At 36.0% G+C, this 22,791-nt stretch overlaps 8 protein-coding genes across 8 annotated transcripts in view; all 8 read left to right on the forward strand.

Annotated features, from left to right (window-relative positions):
* Positions 1–179, forward strand: part of LOC134690279 (histone H1-delta-like) — an 851-nt gene extending 672 nt beyond the window's left edge. Inside the window, exon 2 of the mRNA XM_063550256.1 lies at positions 138–179. Coding sequence (XP_063406326.1) covers positions 138–179 — 42 coding nt within the window. The remainder of the gene's footprint in view (positions 1–137) is intronic.
* Positions 180–643: 464 nt separating this feature from the next.
* LOC134691628 (histone H1-delta-like) lies at positions 644–1,228 on the forward strand. Its single transcript, XM_063552193.1, has one exon. The coding sequence runs from the start codon at positions 644–646 to the stop codon at positions 1,217–1,219; it is 576 nt and encodes a 191-aa protein (XP_063408263.1). The 3' UTR covers positions 1,220–1,228.
* Positions 1,229–4,169: 2,941 nt separating this feature from the next.
* Positions 4,170–4,754, forward strand: LOC134691626 (histone H1-delta-like). Its single transcript, XM_063552191.1, has one exon. It carries the CDS (start codon positions 4,170–4,172, stop codon positions 4,743–4,745), a length of 576 nt encoding a protein of 191 aa, XP_063408261.1. The 3' UTR covers positions 4,746–4,754.
* Positions 4,755–7,695: 2,941 nt separating this feature from the next.
* LOC134691631 (histone H1-delta-like) lies at positions 7,696–8,280 on the forward strand. Its single transcript, XM_063552195.1, has one exon. It carries the CDS (start codon positions 7,696–7,698, stop codon positions 8,269–8,271), a length of 576 nt encoding a protein of 191 aa, XP_063408265.1. The 3' UTR covers positions 8,272–8,280.
* Positions 8,281–11,221: 2,941 nt separating this feature from the next.
* LOC134690280 (histone H1-delta-like) lies at positions 11,222–12,882 on the forward strand. Its single transcript, XM_063550257.1, has 2 exons — positions 11,222–11,680; positions 12,871–12,882. The coding sequence occupies exons 1-2, from the start codon at positions 11,222–11,224 to the stop codon at positions 12,880–12,882; spliced, it is 471 nt and encodes a 156-aa protein (XP_063406327.1).
* Positions 12,883–14,744: 1,862 nt separating this feature from the next.
* LOC134691625 (histone H1-delta-like) lies at positions 14,745–15,329 on the forward strand. Its single transcript, XM_063552190.1, has one exon. The coding sequence runs from the start codon at positions 14,745–14,747 to the stop codon at positions 15,318–15,320; it is 576 nt and encodes a 191-aa protein (XP_063408260.1). The 3' UTR covers positions 15,321–15,329.
* Positions 15,330–18,270: 2,941 nt separating this feature from the next.
* Positions 18,271–18,855, forward strand: LOC134691624 (histone H1-delta-like). Its single transcript, XM_063552189.1, has one exon. The coding sequence runs from the start codon at positions 18,271–18,273 to the stop codon at positions 18,844–18,846; it is 576 nt and encodes a 191-aa protein (XP_063408259.1). The 3' UTR covers positions 18,847–18,855.
* A 2,941-nt stretch (positions 18,856–21,796) lies between these two features.
* Positions 21,797–22,381, forward strand: LOC134691627 (histone H1-delta-like). The gene has a single exon (XM_063552192.1). The coding sequence runs from the start codon at positions 21,797–21,799 to the stop codon at positions 22,370–22,372; it is 576 nt and encodes a 191-aa protein (XP_063408262.1). The 3' UTR covers positions 22,373–22,381.
* The last annotated feature ends 410 nt before the right edge of the window (positions 22,382–22,791 follow it).

The following is a 22,791-nucleotide window of genomic DNA, read 5'->3' on the forward strand; positions in this document are numbered from 1 at the left end:
TAGATATTGGGTTTGTTCATTCGAATCTTGAATGTTTGCGAAATTTCGCTCGGGTTGAATAAAAATGTTATTTGAAGTTTTAGTAAAAATCTGCAATTAAACAATGGCGCGTGAACTTTTTGTGTGTTTCCCTCTAGCTGGAAACAAACTTATTACGAGGAGGAACATGCTTCCAGTGAATAAAAACGGAAAGAAACCTAGAGAGAAATGATTTTTCTTCCGCTGTACAATTTTACGACGATAGAATATTTGTGTAATGAGAAAAACTCGTAAATTTTCTGTCAACATACCTGCGAAGACAATTCAGTCGGTTCTACTTTAACTATTAATATCTTTTTACTGTGTACATCGAAAAATACACAGTTTATCTAACATGCAAGATTAATGACTGTTGAGCAATTTGGTATGCTATATGTGAATGTTTTTGATAGAATTATACTATAAATTATCATAAAAGTCTTCGAAGAAGCACATAATCATTTTACCGAGATCGCGTAATGGATTTTACAAGTTATTTTTAAGGGTGTCTTCGTCGAGGTCCGCGTTCGTCTGTTATAAATAAACGAGGCCTGGAATGGCGTTATTTTCAAATCGTTATTCGTAGTATAAACTTCGTAAAGGATAATATTTTGAATCATTCAAAATGGCAGACGCAACAGCAGCACCAGCAGTAGCACCAGCTAAATCACCAAAGAAAAAGGCAGCAGCCAAGCCAAAGAAGCCTTCCGCACATCCTAAATACAGCGAGATGATTGGAAAAGCCATCGCCGCTTTGAAAGAACGTGGAGGTTCCTCAAGGCAAGCAATTCTGAAGTACATCATGGCCAACTTCAACGTCGGAAAAGATGCCAAGTCAGTAAATGCTCATTTAAAACTTGCACTCAGAGCCGGAGTTAAGAACAACAGTTTGAAGCAGTCCAAGGGAACTGGAGCATCCGGCTCTTTCAGAATTGGAGAGGCTAAAGTGGTTAAAAAGAAGCCAGCAAAGGCAAAAAAAGCAGCCAAACCTAAGGCCGCCAAGCCTAAGAAGGCAAAGACCACACCCAAGAAAAAGAAGCCAGCAGCAAAGAAACCAGCTGGAGAGAAAAAGGCGGCCAAACCAAAAGCAAAAAAACCAGCAGCAAAGAAAGCAGCCAAGCCAAAGAAGCCAGCAGCCAAGTCACCAGCCAAAAAGAAGGCAGCCAAACCAAAAGCCAAGAAGACACCAAAGAAGAAGTAAACTGTTCCAGACTTCAGTCTGCAGAGGCTATTCAGCCACCAAAAGCCCTTTTAAGGGCTACCCAATTTATTCAAAAAGAATCTACAATTGTTGTACATTAGTTATCAAACTAAATCTAGCTGAGCCCTACTTTCTCTGAACTTTGCACTGGTCTCTGAAATATTTTTTTGGTCAAATTATTTCCATTGTTTGTTTTATTTCACTCCTTATGACTATACTATTTCTAACACCTAAATATGCAGCTGTTGTTTTGGATATTTTTTGTGTAGTTAGGCACCATTAAAGTTATATCAGTGTATTTTCACGCACTTGTTAGAACTGAATAAAACTTTTTCTAATCAGTTTTCGTTAGAATGACAATCTACGAAAATAGGAAGTCATGCTAGGGTTTTATTGTGCTCTTTTTTTAGGGGGAAGGGGGTCAAAATCACACAGCTAACCTTCAACCGAAAAATCATTTTTGTCATTATATGAGTTTTTCCATTTCTCTCTTCTTCTTCGTGTTCAACTTGACTGACATTTTTAGTTGGACTTTTTCTACACGTATGCAAAGTCAAAGGTTGGCTCACTATTTCATATCAACTAGTCAATGGGGAGGTAACTCTGAAATTAAACTCAGTACTTTTTTTCAGTACTATATAAATAAACTGTTAAAATGTACACAATACAAAAGATGTATAACGTATCGTCAAAATCAGATTAGTAGCAAATGAATGCAGTGACGTTTGTCTGTTATATATTTATTTTTTTATTTATTATTTGTCAAAATTACTACAATAATATTGTGTATTAAAATTTAGAAGGAAACTCTAAAGTACGGAGGTTTTTGTTCAACATTTAACAGTTCTGCAATTATTTTGTCATTTTATTACCTGCGATTTATTATGCAAATTTCACTATTCTCTACCTTTCGAATTTCACCTTTGTTTTACTCGTGTATAAAATAAATGCACCTACTTGTTTCTATGTTTCTTTCAAATGGTTGTCCTGTGATTTTTCTCTTCTTTTTTCTCTCTGTTATTTAGTGTGTGACGACTTGACTGTATCTTTGCTATGTCTTTTTAATCTGTCGACAGCACGCGAGGTGAATCAACCCGAAACAATACAGTGACGTCACATGTGACTACTGTGATGAACAAAAACAAGGATGGATGGACGGACAGTGGTACAAAAGTAAGAAAAAGTTATTTCTCTGATAACAGGTATCGCGTGAATTGTAGGTTCACGGTATAGGTTTTTTTCTCTCATTTTTGAAGATCATCTATACAGTTGTCTATAATTGCTTACATCCACTTCATTTGAACTATGGTGGATAGTTGTCTCATTGGCAATCATACCACATCTCCTTCCTTATTTTCATATTGAAATGACAGCACCTTAACGACACACACAAACATAGCCTACTAGTATATACGTACATGGGAGACTGAGAAAATCTGTGCTTATTGGAAAATGATAAAAAAAAAAAAAATCTTTAAGGTATGCTATGACTAAGCTTAAAATATAAGGTAGATAGGGAGTAGGAAGCACACATATTCTTTTTTTTATTTGGCCTTAATGAAGAAGAAAACCACACACACAGCATATTACATCTTGTACTAACATCCATTAAACGCTATGCTAATATGTCTTCAAAAGAGAACCCTATTATATATCCCCCCTTTTTTCTCCGGATTTTGTTTTTTTGGAAAAAGGGGGAGGGGCTGGCGGTTTAGTTCAATACAGTGGGAAAATGTTTTGCCCAAAGTCCAATGGTTCACACTGATGTGTTTTTGTCCTTCCGTCTCTTTTTAATCGTCCGTGTCACGGGATGCTGCTTCACCCGTTACCGGTTCTGGGTTCACTTGCATAGCTTATATAGGTATAATGCATATGTATAGCTAGAGTCTTCACTGTGACACACATTCCCCTTTTTGAGGGGAAATAAATGAACTTTTGTAATTGTCCATTAAGATACAAATGATATGTACCACTTTCGAATTATAAAACTACAAAAATCTTCGTGTTTTGTTTTTGTTTTTGTTTGTATCGAAACTTTCAGGCGGCCAGGCCACTTTGAGCTCTGATCATCGGTTATTGATAATAAAATTAATTAAATATATTTTGTTGAAAAATATGGTATATTCTATAAGACATATTCGAGTTTTTGACTTGAAAGTGCGCAAATTGTACATGAAAATGGAAATAAAAGCGAATGTGCATCATACAGAACAGTTGTTCAGTGCCTGAGATCCACTGAAAACAAAGTCGCTCTCTGAAAAGTTCCCAACGCTAAATTAAATAAAAAGATGTTTCAAATTCGTATTCTAGATATTGGGTTTGTTCATTCGAATCTTGAATGTTTGCGAAATTTCGCTCGGGTTGAATAAAAATGTTATTTGAAGTTTTAGTAAAAATCTGCAATTAAACAATGGCGCGTGAACTTTTTGTGTGTTTCCCTCTAGCTGGAAACAAACTTATTACGAGGAGGAACATGCTTCCAGTGAATAAAAACGGAAAGAAACCTAGAGAGAAATGATTTTTCTTCCGCTGTACAATTTTACGACGATAGAATATTTGTGTAATGAGAAAAACTCGTAAATTTTCTGTCAACATACCTGCGAAGACAATTCAGTCGGTTCTACTTTAACTATTAATATCTTTTTACTGTGTACATCGAAAAATACACAGTTTATCTAACATGCAAGATTAATGACTGTTGAGCAATTTGGTATGCTATATGTGAATGTTTTTGATAGAATTATACTATAAATTATCATAAAAGTCTTCGAAGAAGCACATAATCATTTTACCGAGATCGCGTAATGGATTTTACAAGTTATTTTTAAGGGTGTCTTCGTCGAGGTCCGCGTTCGTCTGTTATAAATAAACGAGGCCTGGAATGGCGTTATTTTCAAATCGTTATTCGTAGTATAAACTTCGTAAAGGATAATATTTTGAATCATTCAAAATGGCAGACGCAACAGCAGCACCAGCAGTAGCACCAGCTAAATCACCAAAGAAAAAGGCAGCAGCCAAGCCAAAGAAGCCTTCCGCACATCCTAAATACAGCGAGATGATTGGAAAAGCCATCGCCGCTTTGAAAGAACGTGGAGGTTCCTCAAGGCAAGCAATTCTGAAGTACATCATGGCCAACTTCAACGTCGGAAAAGATGCCAAGTCAGTAAATGCTCATTTAAAACTTGCACTCAGAGCCGGAGTTAAGAACAACAGTTTGAAGCAGTCCAAGGGAACTGGAGCATCCGGCTCTTTCAGAATTGGAGAGGCTAAAGTGGTTAAAAAGAAGCCAGCAAAGGCAAAAAAAGCAGCCAAACCTAAGGCCGCCAAGCCTAAGAAGGCAAAGACCACACCCAAGAAAAAGAAGCCAGCAGCAAAGAAACCAGCTGGAGAGAAAAAGGCGGCCAAACCAAAAGCAAAAAAACCAGCAGCAAAGAAAGCAGCCAAGCCAAAGAAGCCAGCAGCCAAGTCACCAGCCAAAAAGAAGGCAGCCAAACCAAAAGCCAAGAAGACACCAAAGAAGAAGTAAACTGTTCCAGACTTCAGTCTGCAGAGGCTATTCAGCCACCAAAAGCCCTTTTAAGGGCTACCCAATTTATTCAAAAAGAATCTACAATTGTTGTACATTAGTTATCAAACTAAATCTAGCTGAGCCCTACTTTCTCTGAACTTTGCACTGGTCTCTGAAATATTTTTTTGGTCAAATTATTTCCATTGTTTGTTTTATTTCACTCCTTATGACTATACTATTTCTAACACCTAAATATGCAGCTGTTGTTTTGGATATTTTTTGTGTAGTTAGGCACCATTAAAGTTATATCAGTGTATTTTCACGCACTTGTTAGAACTGAATAAAACTTTTTCTAATCAGTTTTCGTTAGAATGACAATCTACGAAAATAGGAAGTCATGCTAGGGTTTTATTGTGCTCTTTTTTTAGGGGGAAGGGGGTCAAAATCACACAGCTAACCTTCAACCGAAAAATCATTTTTGTCATTATATGAGTTTTTCCATTTCTCTCTTCTTCTTCGTGTTCAACTTGACTGACATTTTTAGTTGGACTTTTTCTACACGTATGCAAAGTCAAAGGTTGGCTCACTATTTCATATCAACTAGTCAATGGGGAGGTAACTCTGAAATTAAACTCAGTACTTTTTTTCAGTACTATATAAATAAACTGTTAAAATGTACACAATACAAAAGATGTATAACGTATCGTCAAAATCAGATTAGTAGCAAATGAATGCAGTGACGTTTGTCTGTTATATATTTATTTTTTTATTTATTATTTGTCAAAATTACTACAATAATATTGTGTATTAAAATTTAGAAGGAAACTCTAAAGTACGGAGGTTTTTGTTCAACATTTAACAGTTCTGCAATTATTTTGTCATTTTATTACCTGCGATTTATTATGCAAATTTCACTATTCTCTACCTTTCGAATTTCACCTTTGTTTTACTCGTGTATAAAATAAATGCACCTACTTGTTTCTATGTTTCTTTCAAATGGTTGTCCTGTGATTTTTCTCTTCTTTTTTCTCTCTGTTATTTAGTGTGTGACGACTTGACTGTATCTTTGCTATGTCTTTTTAATCTGTCGACAGCACGCGAGGTGAATCAACCCGAAACAATACAGTGACGTCACATGTGACTACTGTGATGAACAAAAACAAGGATGGATGGACGGACAGTGGTACAAAAGTAAGAAAAAGTTATTTCTCTGATAACAGGTATCGCGTGAATTGTAGGTTCACGGTATAGGTTTTTTTCTCTCATTTTTGAAGATCATCTATACAGTTGTCTATAATTGCTTACATCCACTTCATTTGAACTATGGTGGATAGTTGTCTCATTGGCAATCATACCACATCTCCTTCCTTATTTTCATATTGAAATGACAGCACCTTAACGACACACACAAACATAGCCTACTAGTATATACGTACATGGGAGACTGAGAAAATCTGTGCTTATTGGAAAATGATAAAAAAAAAAAAAATCTTTAAGGTATGCTATGACTAAGCTTAAAATATAAGGTAGATAGGGAGTAGGAAGCACACATATTCTTTTTTTTATTTGGCCTTAATGAAGAAGAAAACCACACACACAGCATATTACATCTTGTACTAACATCCATTAAACGCTATGCTAATATGTCTTCAAAAGAGAACCCTATTATATATCCCCCCTTTTTTCTCCGGATTTTGTTTTTTTGGAAAAAGGGGGAGGGGCTGGCGGTTTAGTTCAATACAGTGGGAAAATGTTTTGCCCAAAGTCCAATGGTTCACACTGATGTGTTTTTGTCCTTCCGTCTCTTTTTAATCGTCCGTGTCACGGGATGCTGCTTCACCCGTTACCGGTTCTGGGTTCACTTGCATAGCTTATATAGGTATAATGCATATGTATAGCTAGAGTCTTCACTGTGACACACATTCCCCTTTTTGAGGGGAAATAAATGAACTTTTGTAATTGTCCATTAAGATACAAATGATATGTACCACTTTCGAATTATAAAACTACAAAAATCTTCGTGTTTTGTTTTTGTTTTTGTTTGTATCGAAACTTTCAGGCGGCCAGGCCACTTTGAGCTCTGATCATCGGTTATTGATAATAAAATTAATTAAATATATTTTGTTGAAAAATATGGTATATTCTATAAGACATATTCGAGTTTTTGACTTGAAAGTGCGCAAATTGTACATGAAAATGGAAATAAAAGCGAATGTGCATCATACAGAACAGTTGTTCAGTGCCTGAGATCCACTGAAAACAAAGTCGCTCTCTGAAAAGTTCCCAACGCTAAATTAAATAAAAAGATGTTTCAAATTCGTATTCTAGATATTGGGTTTGTTCATTCGAATCTTGAATGTTTGCGAAATTTCGCTCGGGTTGAATAAAAATGTTATTTGAAGTTTTAGTAAAAATCTGCAATTAAACAATGGCGCGTGAACTTTTTGTGTGTTTCCCTCTAGCTGGAAACAAACTTATTACGAGGAGGAACATGCTTCCAGTGAATAAAAACGGAAAGAAACCTAGAGAGAAATGATTTTTCTTCCGCTGTACAATTTTACGACGATAGAATATTTGTGTAATGAGAAAAACTCGTAAATTTTCTGTCAACATACCTGCGAAGACAATTCAGTCGGTTCTACTTTAACTATTAATATCTTTTTACTGTGTACATCGAAAAATACACAGTTTATCTAACATGCAAGATTAATGACTGTTGAGCAATTTGGTATGCTATATGTGAATGTTTTTGATAGAATTATACTATAAATTATCATAAAAGTCTTCGAAGAAGCACATAATCATTTTACCGAGATCGCGTAATGGATTTTACAAGTTATTTTTAAGGGTGTCTTCGTCGAGGTCCGCGTTCGTCTGTTATAAATAAACGAGGCCTGGAATGGCGTTATTTTCAAATCGTTATTCGTAGTATAAACTTCGTAAAGGATAATATTTTGAATCATTCAAAATGGCAGACGCAACAGCAGCACCAGCAGTAGCACCAGCTAAATCACCAAAGAAAAAGGCAGCAGCCAAGCCAAAGAAGCCTTCCGCACATCCTAAATACAGCGAGATGATTGGAAAAGCCATCGCCGCTTTGAAAGAACGTGGAGGTTCCTCAAGGCAAGCAATTCTGAAGTACATCATGGCCAACTTCAACGTCGGAAAAGATGCCAAGTCAGTAAATGCTCATTTAAAACTTGCACTCAGAGCCGGAGTTAAGAACAACAGTTTGAAGCAGTCCAAGGGAACTGGAGCATCCGGCTCTTTCAGAATTGGAGAGGCTAAAGTGGTTAAAAAGAAGCCAGCAAAGGCAAAAAAAGCAGCCAAACCTAAGGCCGCCAAGCCTAAGAAGGCAAAGACCACACCCAAGAAAAAGAAGCCAGCAGCAAAGAAACCAGCTGGAGAGAAAAAGGCGGCCAAACCAAAAGCAAAAAAACCAGCAGCAAAGAAAGCAGCCAAGCCAAAGAAGCCAGCAGCCAAGTCACCAGCCAAAAAGAAGGCAGCCAAACCAAAAGCCAAGAAGACACCAAAGAAGAAGTAAACTGTTCCAGACTTCAGTCTGCAGAGGCTATTCAGCCACCAAAAGCCCTTTTAAGGGCTACCCAATTTATTCAAAAAGAATCTACAATTGTTGTACATTAGTTATCAAACTAAATCTAGCTGAGCCCTACTTTCTCTGAACTTTGCACTGGTCTCTGAAATATTTTTTTGGTCAAATTATTTCCATTGTTTGTTTTATTTCACTCCTTATGACTATACTATTTCTAACACCTAAATATGCAGCTGTTGTTTTGGATATTTTTTGTGTAGTTAGGCACCATTAAAGTTATATCAGTGTATTTTCACGCACTTGTTAGAACTGAATAAAACTTTTTCTAATCAGTTTTCGTTAGAATGACAATCTACGAAAATAGGAAGTCATGCTAGGGTTTTATTGTGCTCTTTTTTTAGGGGGAAGGGGGTCAAAATCACACAGCTAACCTTCAACCGAAAAATCATTTTTGTCATTATATGAGTTTTTCCATTTCTCTCTTCTTCTTCGTGTTCAACTTGACTGACATTTTTAGTTGGACTTTTTCTACACGTATGCAAAGTCAAAGGTTGGCTCACTATTTCATATCAACTAGTCAATGGGGAGGTAACTCTGAAATTAAACTCAGTACTTTTTTTCAGTACTATATAAATAAACTGTTAAAATGTACACAATACAAAAGATGTATAACGTATCGTCAAAATCAGATTAGTAGCAAATGAATGCAGTGACGTTTGTCTGTTATATATTTATTTTTTTATTTATTATTTGTCAAAATTACTACAATAATATTGTGTATTAAAATTTAGAAGGAAACTCTAAAGTACGGAGGTTTTTGTTCAACATTTAACAGTTCTGCAATTATTTTGTCATTTTATTACCTGCGATTTATTATGCAAATTTCACTATTCTCTACCTTTCGAATTTCACCTTTGTTTTACTCGTGTATAAAATAAATGCACCTACTTGTTTCTATGTTTCTTTCAAATGGTTGTCCTGTGATTTTTCTCTTCTTTTTTCTCTCTGTTATTTAGTGTGTGACGACTTGACTGTATCTTTGCTATGTCTTTTTAATCTGTCGACAGCACGCGAGGTGAATCAACCCGAAACAATACAGTGACGTCACATGTGACTACTGTGATGAACAAAAACAAGGATGGATGGACGGACAGTGGTACAAAAGTAAGAAAAAGTTATTTCTCTGATAACAGGTATCGCGTGAATTGTAGGTTCACGGTATAGGTTTTTTTCTCTCATTTTTGAAGATCATCTATACAGTTGTCTATAATTGCTTACATCCACTTCATTTGAACTATGGTGGATAGTTGTCTCATTGGCAATCATACCACATCTCCTTCCTTATTTTCATATTGAAATGACAGCACCTTAACGACACACACAAACATAGCCTACTAGTATATACGTACATGGGAGACTGAGAAAATCTGTGCTTATTGGAAAATGATAAAAAAAAAAAAAATCTTTAAGGTATGCTATGACTAAGCTTAAAATATAAGGTAGATAGGGAGTAGGAAGCACACATATTCTTTTTTTTATTTGGCCTTAATGAAGAAGAAAACCACACACACAGCATATTACATCTTGTACTAACATCCATTAAACGCTATGCTAATATGTCTTCAAAAGAGAACCCTATTATATATCCCCCCTTTTTTCTCCGGATTTTGTTTTTTTGGAAAAAGGGGGAGGGGCTGGCGGTTTAGTTCAATACAGTGGGAAAATGTTTTGCCCAAAGTCCAATGGTTCACACTGATGTGTTTTTGTCCTTCCGTCTCTTTTTAATCGTCCGTGTCACGGGATGCTGCTTCACCCGTTACCGGTTCTGGGTTCACTTGCATAGCTTATATAGGTATAATGCATATGTATAGCTAGAGTCTTCACTGTGACACACATTCCCCTTTTTGAGGGGAAATAAATGAACTTTTGTAATTGTCCATTAAGATACAAATGATATGTACCACTTTCGAATTATAAAACTACAAAAATCTTCGTGTTTTGTTTTTGTTTTTGTTTGTATCGAAACTTTCAGGCGGCCAGGCCACTTTGAGCTCTGATCATCGGTTATTGATAATAAAATTAATTAAATATATTTTGTTGAAAAATATGGTATATTCTATAAGACATATTCGAGTTTTTGACTTGAAAGTGCGCAAATTGTACATGAAAATGGAAATAAAAGCGAATGTGCATCATACAGAACAGTTGTTCAGTGCCTGAGATCCACTGAAAACAAAGTCGCTCTCTGAAAAGTTCCCAACGCTAAATTAAATAAAAAGATGTTTCAAATTCGTATTCTAGATATTGGGTTTGTTCATTCGAATCTTGAATGTTTGCGAAATTTCGCTCGGGTTGAATAAAAATGTTATTTGAAGTTTTAGTAAAAATCTGCAATTAAACAATGGCGCGTGAACTTTTTGTGTGTTTCCCTCTAGCTGGAAACAAACTTATTACGAGGAGGAACATGCTTCCAGTGAATAAAAACGGAAAGAAACCTAGAGAGAAATGATTTTTCTTCCGCTGTACAATTTTACGACGATAGAATATTTGTGTAATGAGAAAAACTCGTAAATTTTCTGTCAACATACCTGCGAAGACAATTCAGTCGGTTCTACTTTAACTATTAATATCTTTTTACTGTGTACATCGAAAAATACACAGTTTATCTAACATGCAAGATTAATGACTGTTGAGCAATTTGGTATGCTATATGTGAATGTTTTTGATAGAATTATACTATAAATTATCATAAAAGTCTTCGAAGAAGCACATAATCATTTTACCGAGATCGCGTAATGGATTTTACAAGTTATTTTTAAGGGTGTCTTCGTCGAGGTCCGCGTTCGTCTGTTATAAATAAACGAGGCCTGGAATGGCGTTATTTTCAAATCGTTATTCGTAGTATAAACTTCGTAAAGGATAATATTTTGAATCATTCAAAATGGCAGACGCAACAGCAGCACCAGCAGTAGCACCAGCTAAATCACCAAAGAAAAAGGCAGCAGCCAAGCCAAAGAAGCCTTCCGCACATCCTAAATACAGCGAGATTGGAAAAGCCATCGCCGCTTTGAAAGAACGTGGAGGTTCCTCAAGGCAAGCAATTCTGAAGTACATCATGGCCAACTTCAACGTCGGAAAAGATGCCAAGTCAGTAAATGCTCATTTAAAACTTGCACTCAGAGCCGGAGTTAAGAACAACAGTTTGAAGCAGTCCAAGGGAACTGGAGCATCCGGCTCTTTCAGAATTGGAGAGGCTAAAGTGGTTAAAAAGAAGCCAGCAAAGGCAAAAAAAGCAGCCAAACCTAAGGCCGCCAAGCCTAAGAAGGCAAAGACCACACCCAAGAAAAAGAAGCCAGCAGCAAAGAAACCAGCTGGAGAGAAAAAGGCGGCCAAACCAAAAGCAAAAAAACCAGCAGCAAAGAAAGCAGCCAAGCCAAAGAAGCCAGCAGCCAAGTCACCAGCCAAAAAGAAGGCAGCCAAACCAAAAGCCAAGAAGACACCAAAGAAGAAGTAAACTGTTCCAGACTTCAGTCTGCAGAGGCTATTCAGCCACCAAAAGCCCTTTTAAGGGCTACCCAATTTATTCAAAAAGAATCTACAATTGTTGTACATTAGTTATCAAACTAAATCTAGCTGAGCCCTACTTTCTCTGAACTTTGCACTGGTCTCTGAAATATTTTTTTGGTCAAATTATTTCCATTGTTTGTTTTATTTCACTCCTTATGACTATACTATTTCTAACACCTAAATATGCAGCTGTTGTTTTGGATATTTTTTGTGTAGTTAGGCACCATTAAAGTTATATCAGTGTATTTTCACGCACTTGTTAGAACTGAATAAAACTTTTTCTAATCAGTTTTCGTTAGAATGACAATCTACGAAAATAGGAAGTCATGCTAGGGTTTTATTGTGCTCTTTTTTTAGGGGGAAGGGGGTCAAAATCACACAGCTAACCTTCAACCGAAAAATCATTTTTGTCATTATATGAGTTTTTCCATTTCTCTCTTCTTCTTCGTGTTCAACTTGACTGACATTTTTAGTTGGACTTTTTCTACACGTATGCAAAGTCAAAGGTTGGCTCACTATTTCATATCAACTAGTCAATGGGGAGGTAACTCTGAAATTAAACTCAGTACTTTTTTTCAGTACTATATAAATAAACTGTTAAAATGTACACAATACAAAAGATGTATAACGTATCGTCAAAATCAGATTAGTAGCAAATGAATGCAGTGACGTTTGTCTGTTATATATTTATTTTTTTATTTATTATTTGTCAAAATTACTACAATAATATTGTGTATTAAAATTTAGAAGGAAACTCTAAAGTACGGAGGTTTTTGTTCAACATTTAACAGTTCTGCAATTATTTTGTCATTTTATTACCTGCGATTTATTATGCAAATTTCACTATTCTCTACCTTTCGAATTTCACCTTTGTTTTACTCGTGTATAAAATAAATGCACCTACTTGTTTCTATGTTTCTTTCAAATGGTTGTCCTGTGATTTTTCTCTTCTTTTTTCTCTCTGTTATTTAGTGTGTGACGACTTGACTGTATCTTTGCTATGTCTTTTTAATCTGTCGACAGCACGCGAGGTGAATCAACCCGAAACAATACAGTGACGTCACATGTGACTACTGTGATGAACAAAAACAAGGATGGATGGACGGACAGTGGTACAAAAGTAAGAAAAAGTTATTTCTCTGATAACAGGTATCGCGTGAATTGTAGGTTCACGGTATAGGTTTTTTTCTCTCATTTTTGAAGATCATCTATACAGTTGTCTATAATTGCTTACATCCACTTCATTTGAACTATGGTGGATAGTTGTCTCATTGGCAATCATACCACATCTCCTTCCTTATTTTCATATTGAAATGACAGCACCTTAACGACACACACAAACATAGCCTACTAGTATATACGTACATGGGAGACTGAGAAAATCTGTGCTTATTGGAAAATGATAAAAAAAAAAAAAATCTTTAAGGTATGCTATGACTAAGCTTAAAATATAAGGTAGATAGGGAGTAGGAAGCACACATATTCTTTTTTTTATTTGGCCTTAATGAAGAAGAAAACCACACACACAGCATATTACATCTTGTACTAACATCCATTAAACGCTATGCTAATATGTCTTCAAAAGAGAACCCTATTATATATCCCCCCTTTTTTCTCCGGATTTTGTTTTTTTGGAAAAAGGGGGAGGGGCTGGCGGTTTAGTTCAATACAGTGGGAAAATGTTTTGCCCAAAGTCCAATGGTTCACACTGATGTGTTTTTGTCCTTCCGTCTCTTTTTAATCGTCCGTGTCACGGGATGCTGCTTCACCCGTTACCGGTTCTGGGTTCACTTGCATAGCTTATATAGGTATAATGCATATGTATAGCTAGAGTCTTCACTGTGACACACATTCCCCTTTTTGAGGGGAAATAAATGAACTTTTGTAATTGTCCATTAAGATACAAATGATATGTACCACTTTCGAATTATAAAACTACAAAAATCTTCGTGTTTTGTTTTTGTTTTTGTTTGTATCGAAACTTTCAGGCGGCCAGGCCACTTTGAGCTCTGATCATCGGTTATTGATAATAAAATTAATTAAATATATTTTGTTGAAAAATATGGTATATTCTATAAGACATATTCGAGTTTTTGACTTGAAAGTGCGCAAATTGTACATGAAAATGGAAATAAAAGCGAATGTGCATCATACAGAACAGTTGTTCAGTGCCTGAGATCCACTGAAAACAAAGTCGCTCTCTGAAAAGTTCCCAACGCTAAATTAAATAAAAAGATGTTTCAAATTCGTATTCTAGATATTGGGTTTGTTCATTCGAATCTTGAATGTTTGCGAAATTTCGCTCGGGTTGAATAAAAATGTTATTTGAAGTTTTAGTAAAAATCTGCAATTAAACAATGGCGCGTGAACTTTTTGTGTGTTTCCCTCTAGCTGGAAACAAACTTATTACGAGGAGGAACATGCTTCCAGTGAATAAAAACGGAAAGAAACCTAGAGAGAAATGATTTTTCTTCCGCTGTACAATTTTACGACGATAGAATATTTGTGTAATGAGAAAAACTCGTAAATTTTCTGTCAACATACCTGCGAAGACAATTCAGTCGGTTCTACTTTAACTATTAATATCTTTTTACTGTGTACATCGAAAAATACACAGTTTATCTAACATGCAAGATTAATGACTGTTGAGCAATTTGGTATGCTATATGTGAATGTTTTTGATAGAATTATACTATAAATTATCATAAAAGTCTTCGAAGAAGCACATAATCATTTTACCGAGATCGCGTAATGGATTTTACAAGTTATTTTTAAGGGTGTCTTCGTCGAGGTCCGCGTTCGTCTGTTATAAATAAACGAGGCCTGGAATGGCGTTATTTTCAAATCGTTATTCGTAGTATAAACTTCGTAAAGGATAATATTTTGAATCATTCAAAATGGCAGACGCAACAGCAGCACCAGCAGTAGCACCAGCTAAATCACCAAAGAAAAAGGCAGCAGCCAAGCCAAAGAAGCCTTCCGCACATCCTAAATACAGCGAGATGATTGGAAAAGCCATCGCCGCTTTGAAAGAACGTGGAGGTTCCTCAAGGCAAGCAATTCTGAAGTACATCATGGCCAACTTCAACGTCGGAAAAGATGCCAAGTCAGTAAATGCTCATTTAAAACTTGCACTCAGAGCCGGAGTTAAGAACAACAGTTTGAAGCAGTCCAAGGGAACTGGAGCATCCGGCTCTTTCAGAATTGGAGAGGCTAAAGTGGTTAAAAAGAAGCCAGCAAAGGCAAAAAAAGCAGCCAAACCTAAGGCCGCCAAGCCTAAGAAGGCAAAGACCACACCCAAGAAAAAGAAGCCAGCAGCAAAGAAACCAGCTGGAGAGAAAAAGGCGGCCAAACCAAAAGCAAAAAAACCAGCAGCAAAGAAAGCAGCCAAGCCAAAGAAGCCAGCAGCCAAGTCACCAGCCAAAAAGAAGGCAGCCAAACCAAAAGCCAAGAAGACACCAAAGAAGAAGTAAACTGTTCCAGACTTCAGTCTGCAGAGGCTATTCAGCCACCAAAAGCCCTTTTAAGGGCTACCCAATTTATTCAAAAAGAATCTACAATTGTTGTACATTAGTTATCAAACTAAATCTAGCTGAGCCCTACTTTCTCTGAACTTTGCACTGGTCTCTGAAATATTTTTTTGGTCAAATTATTTCCATTGTTTGTTTTATTTCACTCCTTATGACTATACTATTTCTAACACCTAAATATGCAGCTGTTGTTTTGGATATTTTTTGTGTAGTTAGGCACCATTAAAGTTATATCAGTGTATTTTCACGCACTTGTTAGAACTGAATAAAACTTTTTCTAATCAGTTTTCGTTAGAATGACAATCTACGAAAATAGGAAGTCATGCTAGGGTTTTATTGTGCTCTTTTTTTAGGGGGAAGGGGGTCAAAATCACACAGCTAACCTTCAACCGAAAAATCATTTTTGTCATTATATGAGTTTTTCCATTTCTCTCTTCTTCTTCGTGTTCAACTTGACTGACATTTTTAGTTGGACTTTTTCTACACGTATGCAAAGTCAAAGGTTGGCTCACTATTTCATATCAACTAGTCAATGGGGAGGTAACTCTGAAATTAAACTCAGTACTTTTTTTCAGTACTATATAAATAAACTGTTAAAATGTACACAATACAAAAGATGTATAACGTATCGTCAAAATCAGATTAGTAGCAAATGAATGCAGTGACGTTTGTCTGTTATATATTTATTTTTTTATTTATTATTTGTCAAAATTACTACAATAATATTGTGTATTAAAATTTAGAAGGAAACTCTAAAGTACGGAGGTTTTTGTTCAACATTTAACAGTTCTGCAATTATTTTGTCATTTTATTACCTGCGATTTATTATGCAAATTTCACTATTCTCTACCTTTCGAATTTCACCTTTGTTTTACTCGTGTATAAAATAAATGCACCTACTTGTTTCTATGTTTCTTTCAAATGGTTGTCCTGTGATTTTTCTCTTCTTTTTTCTCTCTGTTATTTAGTGTGTGACGACTTGACTGTATCTTTGCTATGTCTTTTTAATCTGTCGACAGCACGCGAGGTGAATCAACCCGAAACAATACAGTGACGTCACATGTGACTACTGTGATGAACAAAAACAAGGATGGATGGACGGACAGTGGTACAAAAGTAAGAAAAAGTTATTTCTCTGATAACAGGTATCGCGTGAATTGTAGGTTCACGGTATAGGTTTTTTTCTCTCATTTTTGAAGATCATCTATACAGTTGTCTATAATTGCTTACATCCACTTCATTTGAACTATGGTGGATAGTTGTCTCATTGGCAATCATACCACATCTCCTTCCTTATTTTCATATTGAAATGACAGCACCTTAACGACACACACAAACATAGCCTACTAGTATATACGTACATGGGAGACTGAGAAAATCTGTGCTTATTGGAAAATGATAAAAAAAAAAAAAATCTTTAAGGTATGCTATGACTAAGCTTAAAATATAAGGTAGATAGGGAGTAGGAAGCACACATATTCTTTTTTTTATTTGGCCTTAATGAAGAAGAAAACCACACACACAGCATATTACATCTTGTACTAACATCCATTAAACGCTATGCTAATATGTCTTCAAAAGAGAACCCTATTATATATCCCCCCTTTTTTCTCCGGATTTTGTTTTTTTGGAAAAAGGGGGAGGGGCTGGCGGTTTAGTTCAATACAGTGGGAAAATGTTTTGCCCAAAGTCCAATGGTTCACACTGATGTGTTTTTGTCCTTCCGTCTCTTTTTAATCGTCCGTGTCACGGGATGCTGCTTCACCCGTTACCGGTTCTGGGTTCACTTGCATAGCTTATATAGGTATAATGCATATGTATAGCTAGAGTCTTCACTGTGACACACATTCCCCTTTTTGAGGGGAAATAAATGAACTTTTGTAATTGTCCATTAAGATACAAATGATATGTACCACTTTCGAATTATAAAACTACAAAAATCTTCGTGTTTTGTTTTTGTTTTTGTTTGTATCGAAACTTTCAGGCGGCCAGGCCACTTTGAGCTCTGATCATCGGTTATTGATAATAAAATTAATTAAATATATTTTGTTGAAAAATATGGTATATTCTATAAGACATATTCGAGTTTTTGACTTGAAAGTGCGCAAATTGTACATGAAAATGGAAATAAAAGCGAATGTGCATCATACAGAACAGTTGTTCAGTGCCTGAGATCCACTGAAAACAAAGTCGCTCTCTGAAAAGTTCCCAACGCTAAATTAAATAAAAAGATGTTTCAAATTCGTATTCTAGATATTGGGTTTGTTCATTCGAATCTTGAATGTTTGCGAAATTTCGCTCGGGTTGAATAAAAATGTTATTTGAAGTTTTAGTAAAAATCTGCAATTAAACAATGGCGCGTGAACTTTTTGTGTGTTTCCCTCTAGCTGGAAACAAACTTATTACGAGGAGGAACATGCTTCCAGTGAATAAAAACGGAAAGAAACCTAGAGAGAAATGATTTTTCTTCCGCTGTACAATTTTACGACGATAGAATATTTGTGTAATGAGAAAAACTCGTAAATTTTCTGTCAACATACCTGCGAAGACAATTCAGTCGGTTCTACTTTAACTATTAATATCTTTTTACTGTGTACATCGAAAAATACACAGTTTATCTAACATGCAAGATTAATGACTGTTGAGCAATTTGGTATGCTATATGTGAATGTTTTTGATAGAATTATACTATAAATTATCATAAAAGTCTTCGAAGAAGCACATAATCATTTTACCGAGATCGCGTAATGGATTTTACAAGTTATTTTTAAGGGTGTCTTCGTCGAGGTCCGCGTTCGTCTGTTATAAATAAACGAGGCCTGGAATGGCGTTATTTTCAAATCGTTATTCGTAGTATAAACTTCGTAAAGGATAATATTTTGAATCATTCAAAATGGCAGACGCAACAGCAGCACCAGCAGTAGCACCAGCTAAATCACCAAAGAAAAAGGCAGCAGCCAAGCCAAAGAAGCCTTCCGCACATCCTAAATACAGCGAGATGATTGGAAAAGCCATCGCCGCTTTGAAAGAACGTGGAGGTTCCTCAAGGCAAGCAATTCTGAAGTACATCATGGCCAACTTCAACGTCGGAAAAGATGCCAAGTCAGTAAATGCTCATTTAAAACTTGCACTCAGAGCCGGAGTTAAGAACAACAGTTTGAAGCAGTCCAAGGGAACTGGAGCATCCGGCTCTTTCAGAATTGGAGAGGCTAAAGTGGTTAAAAAGAAGCCAGCAAAGGCAAAAAAAGCAGCCAAACCTAAGGCCGCCAAGCCTAAGAAGGCAAAGACCACACCCAAGAAAAAGAAGCCAGCAGCAAAGAAACCAGCTGGAGAGAAAAAGGCGGCCAAACCAAAAGCAAAAAAACCAGCAGCAAAGAAAGCAGCCAAGCCAAAGAAGCCAGCAGCCAAGTCACCAGCCAAAAAGAAGGCAGCCAAACCAAAAGCCAAGAAGACACCAAAGAAGAAGTAAACTGTTCCAGACTTCAGTCTGCAGAGGCTATTCAGCCACCAAAAGCCCTTTTAAGGGCTACCCAATTTATTCAAAAAGAATCTACAATTGTTGTACATTAGTTATCAAACTAAATCTAGCTGAGCCCTACTTTCTCTGAACTTTGCACTGGTCTCTGAAATATTTTTTTGGTCAAATTATTTCCATTGTTTGTTTTATTTCACTCCTTATGACTATACTATTTCTAACACCTAAATATGCAGCTGTTGTTTTGGATATTTTTTGTGTAGTTAGGCACCATTAAAGTTATATCAGTGTATTTTCACGCACTTGTTAGAACTGAATAAAACTTTTTCTAATCAGTTTTCGTTAGAATGACAATCTACGAAAATAGGAAGTCATGCTAGGGTTTTATTGTGCTCTTTTTTTAGGGGGAAGGGGGTCAAAATCACACAGCTAACCTTCAACCGAAAAATCATTTTTGTCATTATATGAGTTTTTCCATTTCTCTCTTCTTCTTCGTGTTCAACTTGACTGACATTTTTAGTTGGACTTTTTCTACACGTATGCAAAGTCAAAGGTTGGCTCACTATTTCATATCAACTAGTCAATGGGGAGGTAACTCTGAAATTAAACTCAGTACTTTTTTTCAGTACTATATAAATAAACTGTTAAAATGTACACAATACAAAAGATGTATAACGTATCGTCAAAATCAGATTAGTAGCAAATGAATGCAGTGACGTTTGTCTGTTATATATTTATTTTTTTATTTATTATTTGTCAAAATTACTACAATAATATTGTGTATTAAAATTTAGAAGGAAACTCTAAAGTACGGAGGTTTTTGTTCAACATTTAACAGTTCTGCAATTATTTTGTCATTTTATTACCTGCGATTTATTATGCAAATTTCACTATTCTCTACCTTTCGAATTTCACCTTTGTTTTACTCGTGTATAAAATAAATGCACCTACTTGTTTCTATGTTTCTTTCAAATGGTTGTCCTGTGATTTTTCTCTTCTTTTTTCTCTCTGTTATTTAGTGTGTGACGACTTGACTGTATCTTTGCTATGTCTTTTTAATCTGTCGACAGCACGCGAGGTGAATCAACCCGAAACAATACAGTGACGTCACATGTGACTACTGTGATGAACAAAAACAAGGATGGATGGACGGACAGTGGTACAAAAGTAAGAAAAAGTTATTTCTCTGATAACAGGTATCGCGTGAATTGTAGGTTCACGGTATAGGTTTTTTTCTCTCATTTTTGAAGATCATCTATACAGTTGTCTATAATTGCTTACATCCACTTCATTTGAACTATGGTGGATAGTTGTCTCATTGGCAATCATACCACATCTCCTTCCTTATTTTCATATTGAAATGACAGCACCTTAACGACACACACAAACATAGCCTACTAGTATATACGTACATGGGAGACTGAGAAAATCTGTGCTTATTGGAAAATGATAAAAAAAAAAAAAATCTTTAAGGTATGCTATGACTAAGCTTAAAATATAAGGTAGATAGGGAGTAGGAAGCACACATATTCTTTTTTTTATTTGGCCTTAATGAAGAAGAAAACCACACACACAGCATATTACATCTTGTACTAACATCCATTAAACGCTATGCTAATATGTCTTCAAAAGAGAACCCTATTATATATCCCCCCTTTTTTCTCCGGATTTTGTTTTTTTGGAAAAAGGGGGAGGGGCTGGCGGTTTAGTTCAATACAGTGGGAAAATGTTTTGCCCAAAGTCCAATGGTTCACACTGATGTGTTTTTGTCCTTCCGTCTCTTTTTAATCGTCCGTGTCACGGGATGCTGCTTCACCCGTTACCGGTTCTGGGTTCACTTGCATAGCTTATATAGGTATAATGCATATGTATAGCTAGAGTCTTCACTGTGACACACATTCCCCTTTTTGAGGGGAAATAAATGAACTTTTGTAATTGTCCATTAAGATACAAATGATATGTACCACTTTCGAATTATAAAACTACAAAAATCTTCGTGTTTTGTTTTTGTTTTTGTTTGTATCGAAACTTTCAGGCGGCCAGGCCACTTTGAGCTCTGATCATCGGTTATTGATAATAAAATTAATTAAATATATTTTGTTGAAAAATATGGTATATTCTATAAGACATATTCGAGTTTTTGACTTGAAAGTGCGCAAATTGTACATGAAAATGGAAATAAAAGCGAATGTGCATCATACAGAACAGTTGTTCAGTGCCTGAGATCCACTGAAAACAAAGTCGCTCTCTGAAAAGTTCCCAACGCTAAATTAAATAAAAAGATGTTTCAAATTCGTATTCTAGATATTGGGTTTGTTCATTCGAATCTTGAATGTTTGCGAAATTTCGCTCGGGTTGAATAAAAATGTTATTTGAAGTTTTAGTAAAAATCTGCAATTAAACAATGGCGCGTGAACTTTTTGTGTGTTTCCCTCTAGCTGGAAACAAACTTATTACGAGGAGGAACATGCTTCCAGTGAATAAAAACGGAAAGAAACCTAGAGAGAAATGATTTTTCTTCCGCTGTACAATTTTACGACGATAGAATATTTGTGTAATGAGAAAAACTCGTAAATTTTCTGTCAACATACCTGCGAAGACAATTCAGTCGGTTCTACTTTAACTATTAATATCTTTTTACTGTGTACATCGAAAAATACACAGTTTATCTAACATGCAAGATTAATGACTGTTGAGCAATTTGGTATGCTATATGTGAATGTTTTTGATAGAATTATACTATAAATTATCATAAAAGTCTTCGAAGAAGCACATAATCATTTTACCGAGATCGCGTAATGGATTTTACAAGTTATTTTTAAGGGTGTCTTCGTCGAGGTCCGCGTTCGTCTGTTATAAATAAACGAGGCCTGGAATGGCGTTATTTTCAAATCGTTATTCGTAGTATAAACTTCGTAAAGGATAATATTTTGAATCATTCAAAATGGCAGACGCAACAGCAGCACCAGCAGTAGCACCAGCTAAATCACCAAAGAAAAAGGCAGCAGCCAAGCCAAAGAAGCCTTCCGCACATCCTAAATACAGCGAGATGATTGGAAAAGCCATCGCCGCTTTGAAAGAACGTGGAGGTTCCTCAAGGCAAGCAATTCTGAAGTACATCATGGCCAACTTCAACGTCGGAAAAGATGCCAAGTCAGTAAATGCTCATTTAAAACTTGCACTCAGAGCCGGAGTTAAGAACAACAGTTTGAAGCAGTCCAAGGGAACTGGAGCATCCGGCTCTTTCAGAATTGGAGAGGCTAAAGTGGTTAAAAAGAAGCCAGCAAAGGCAAAAAAAGCAGCCAAACCTAAGGCCGCCAAGCCTAAGAAGGCAAAGACCACACCCAAGAAAAAGAAGCCAGCAGCAAAGAAACCAGCTGGAGAGAAAAAGGCGGCCAAACCAAAAGCAAAAAAACCAGCAGCAAAGAAAGCAGCCAAGCCAAAGAAGCCAGCAGCCAAGTCACCAGCCAAAAAGAAGGCAGCCAAACCAAAAGCCAAGAAGACACCAAAGAAGAAGTAAACTGTTCCAGACTTCAGTCTGCAGAGGCTATTCAGCCACCAAAAGCCCTTTTAAGGGCTACCCAATTTATTCAAAAAGAATCTACAATTGTTGTACATTAGTTATCAAACTAAATCTAGCTGAGCCCTACTTTCTCTGAACTTTGCACTGGTCTCTGAAATATTTTTTTGGTCAAATTATTTCCATTGTTTGTTTTATTTCACTCCTTATGACTATACTATTTCTAACACCTAAATATGCAGCTGTTGTTTTGGATATTTTTTGTGTAGTTAGGCACCATTAAAGTTATATCAGTGTATTTTCACGCACTTGTTAGAACTGAATAAAACTTTTTCTAATCAGTTTTCGTTAGAATGACAATCTACGAAAATAGGAAGTCATGCTAGGGTTTTATTGTGCTCTTTTTTTAGGGGGAAGGG

The sequence above is a fragment of the Mytilus trossulus genome, chromosome 11, assembly GCF_036588685.1.
Source record: "Mytilus trossulus isolate FHL-02 chromosome 11, PNRI_Mtr1.1.1.hap1, whole genome shotgun sequence".
Taxonomy (NCBI): Eukaryota; Metazoa; Mollusca; class Bivalvia; order Mytilida; family Mytilidae; genus Mytilus; species Mytilus trossulus.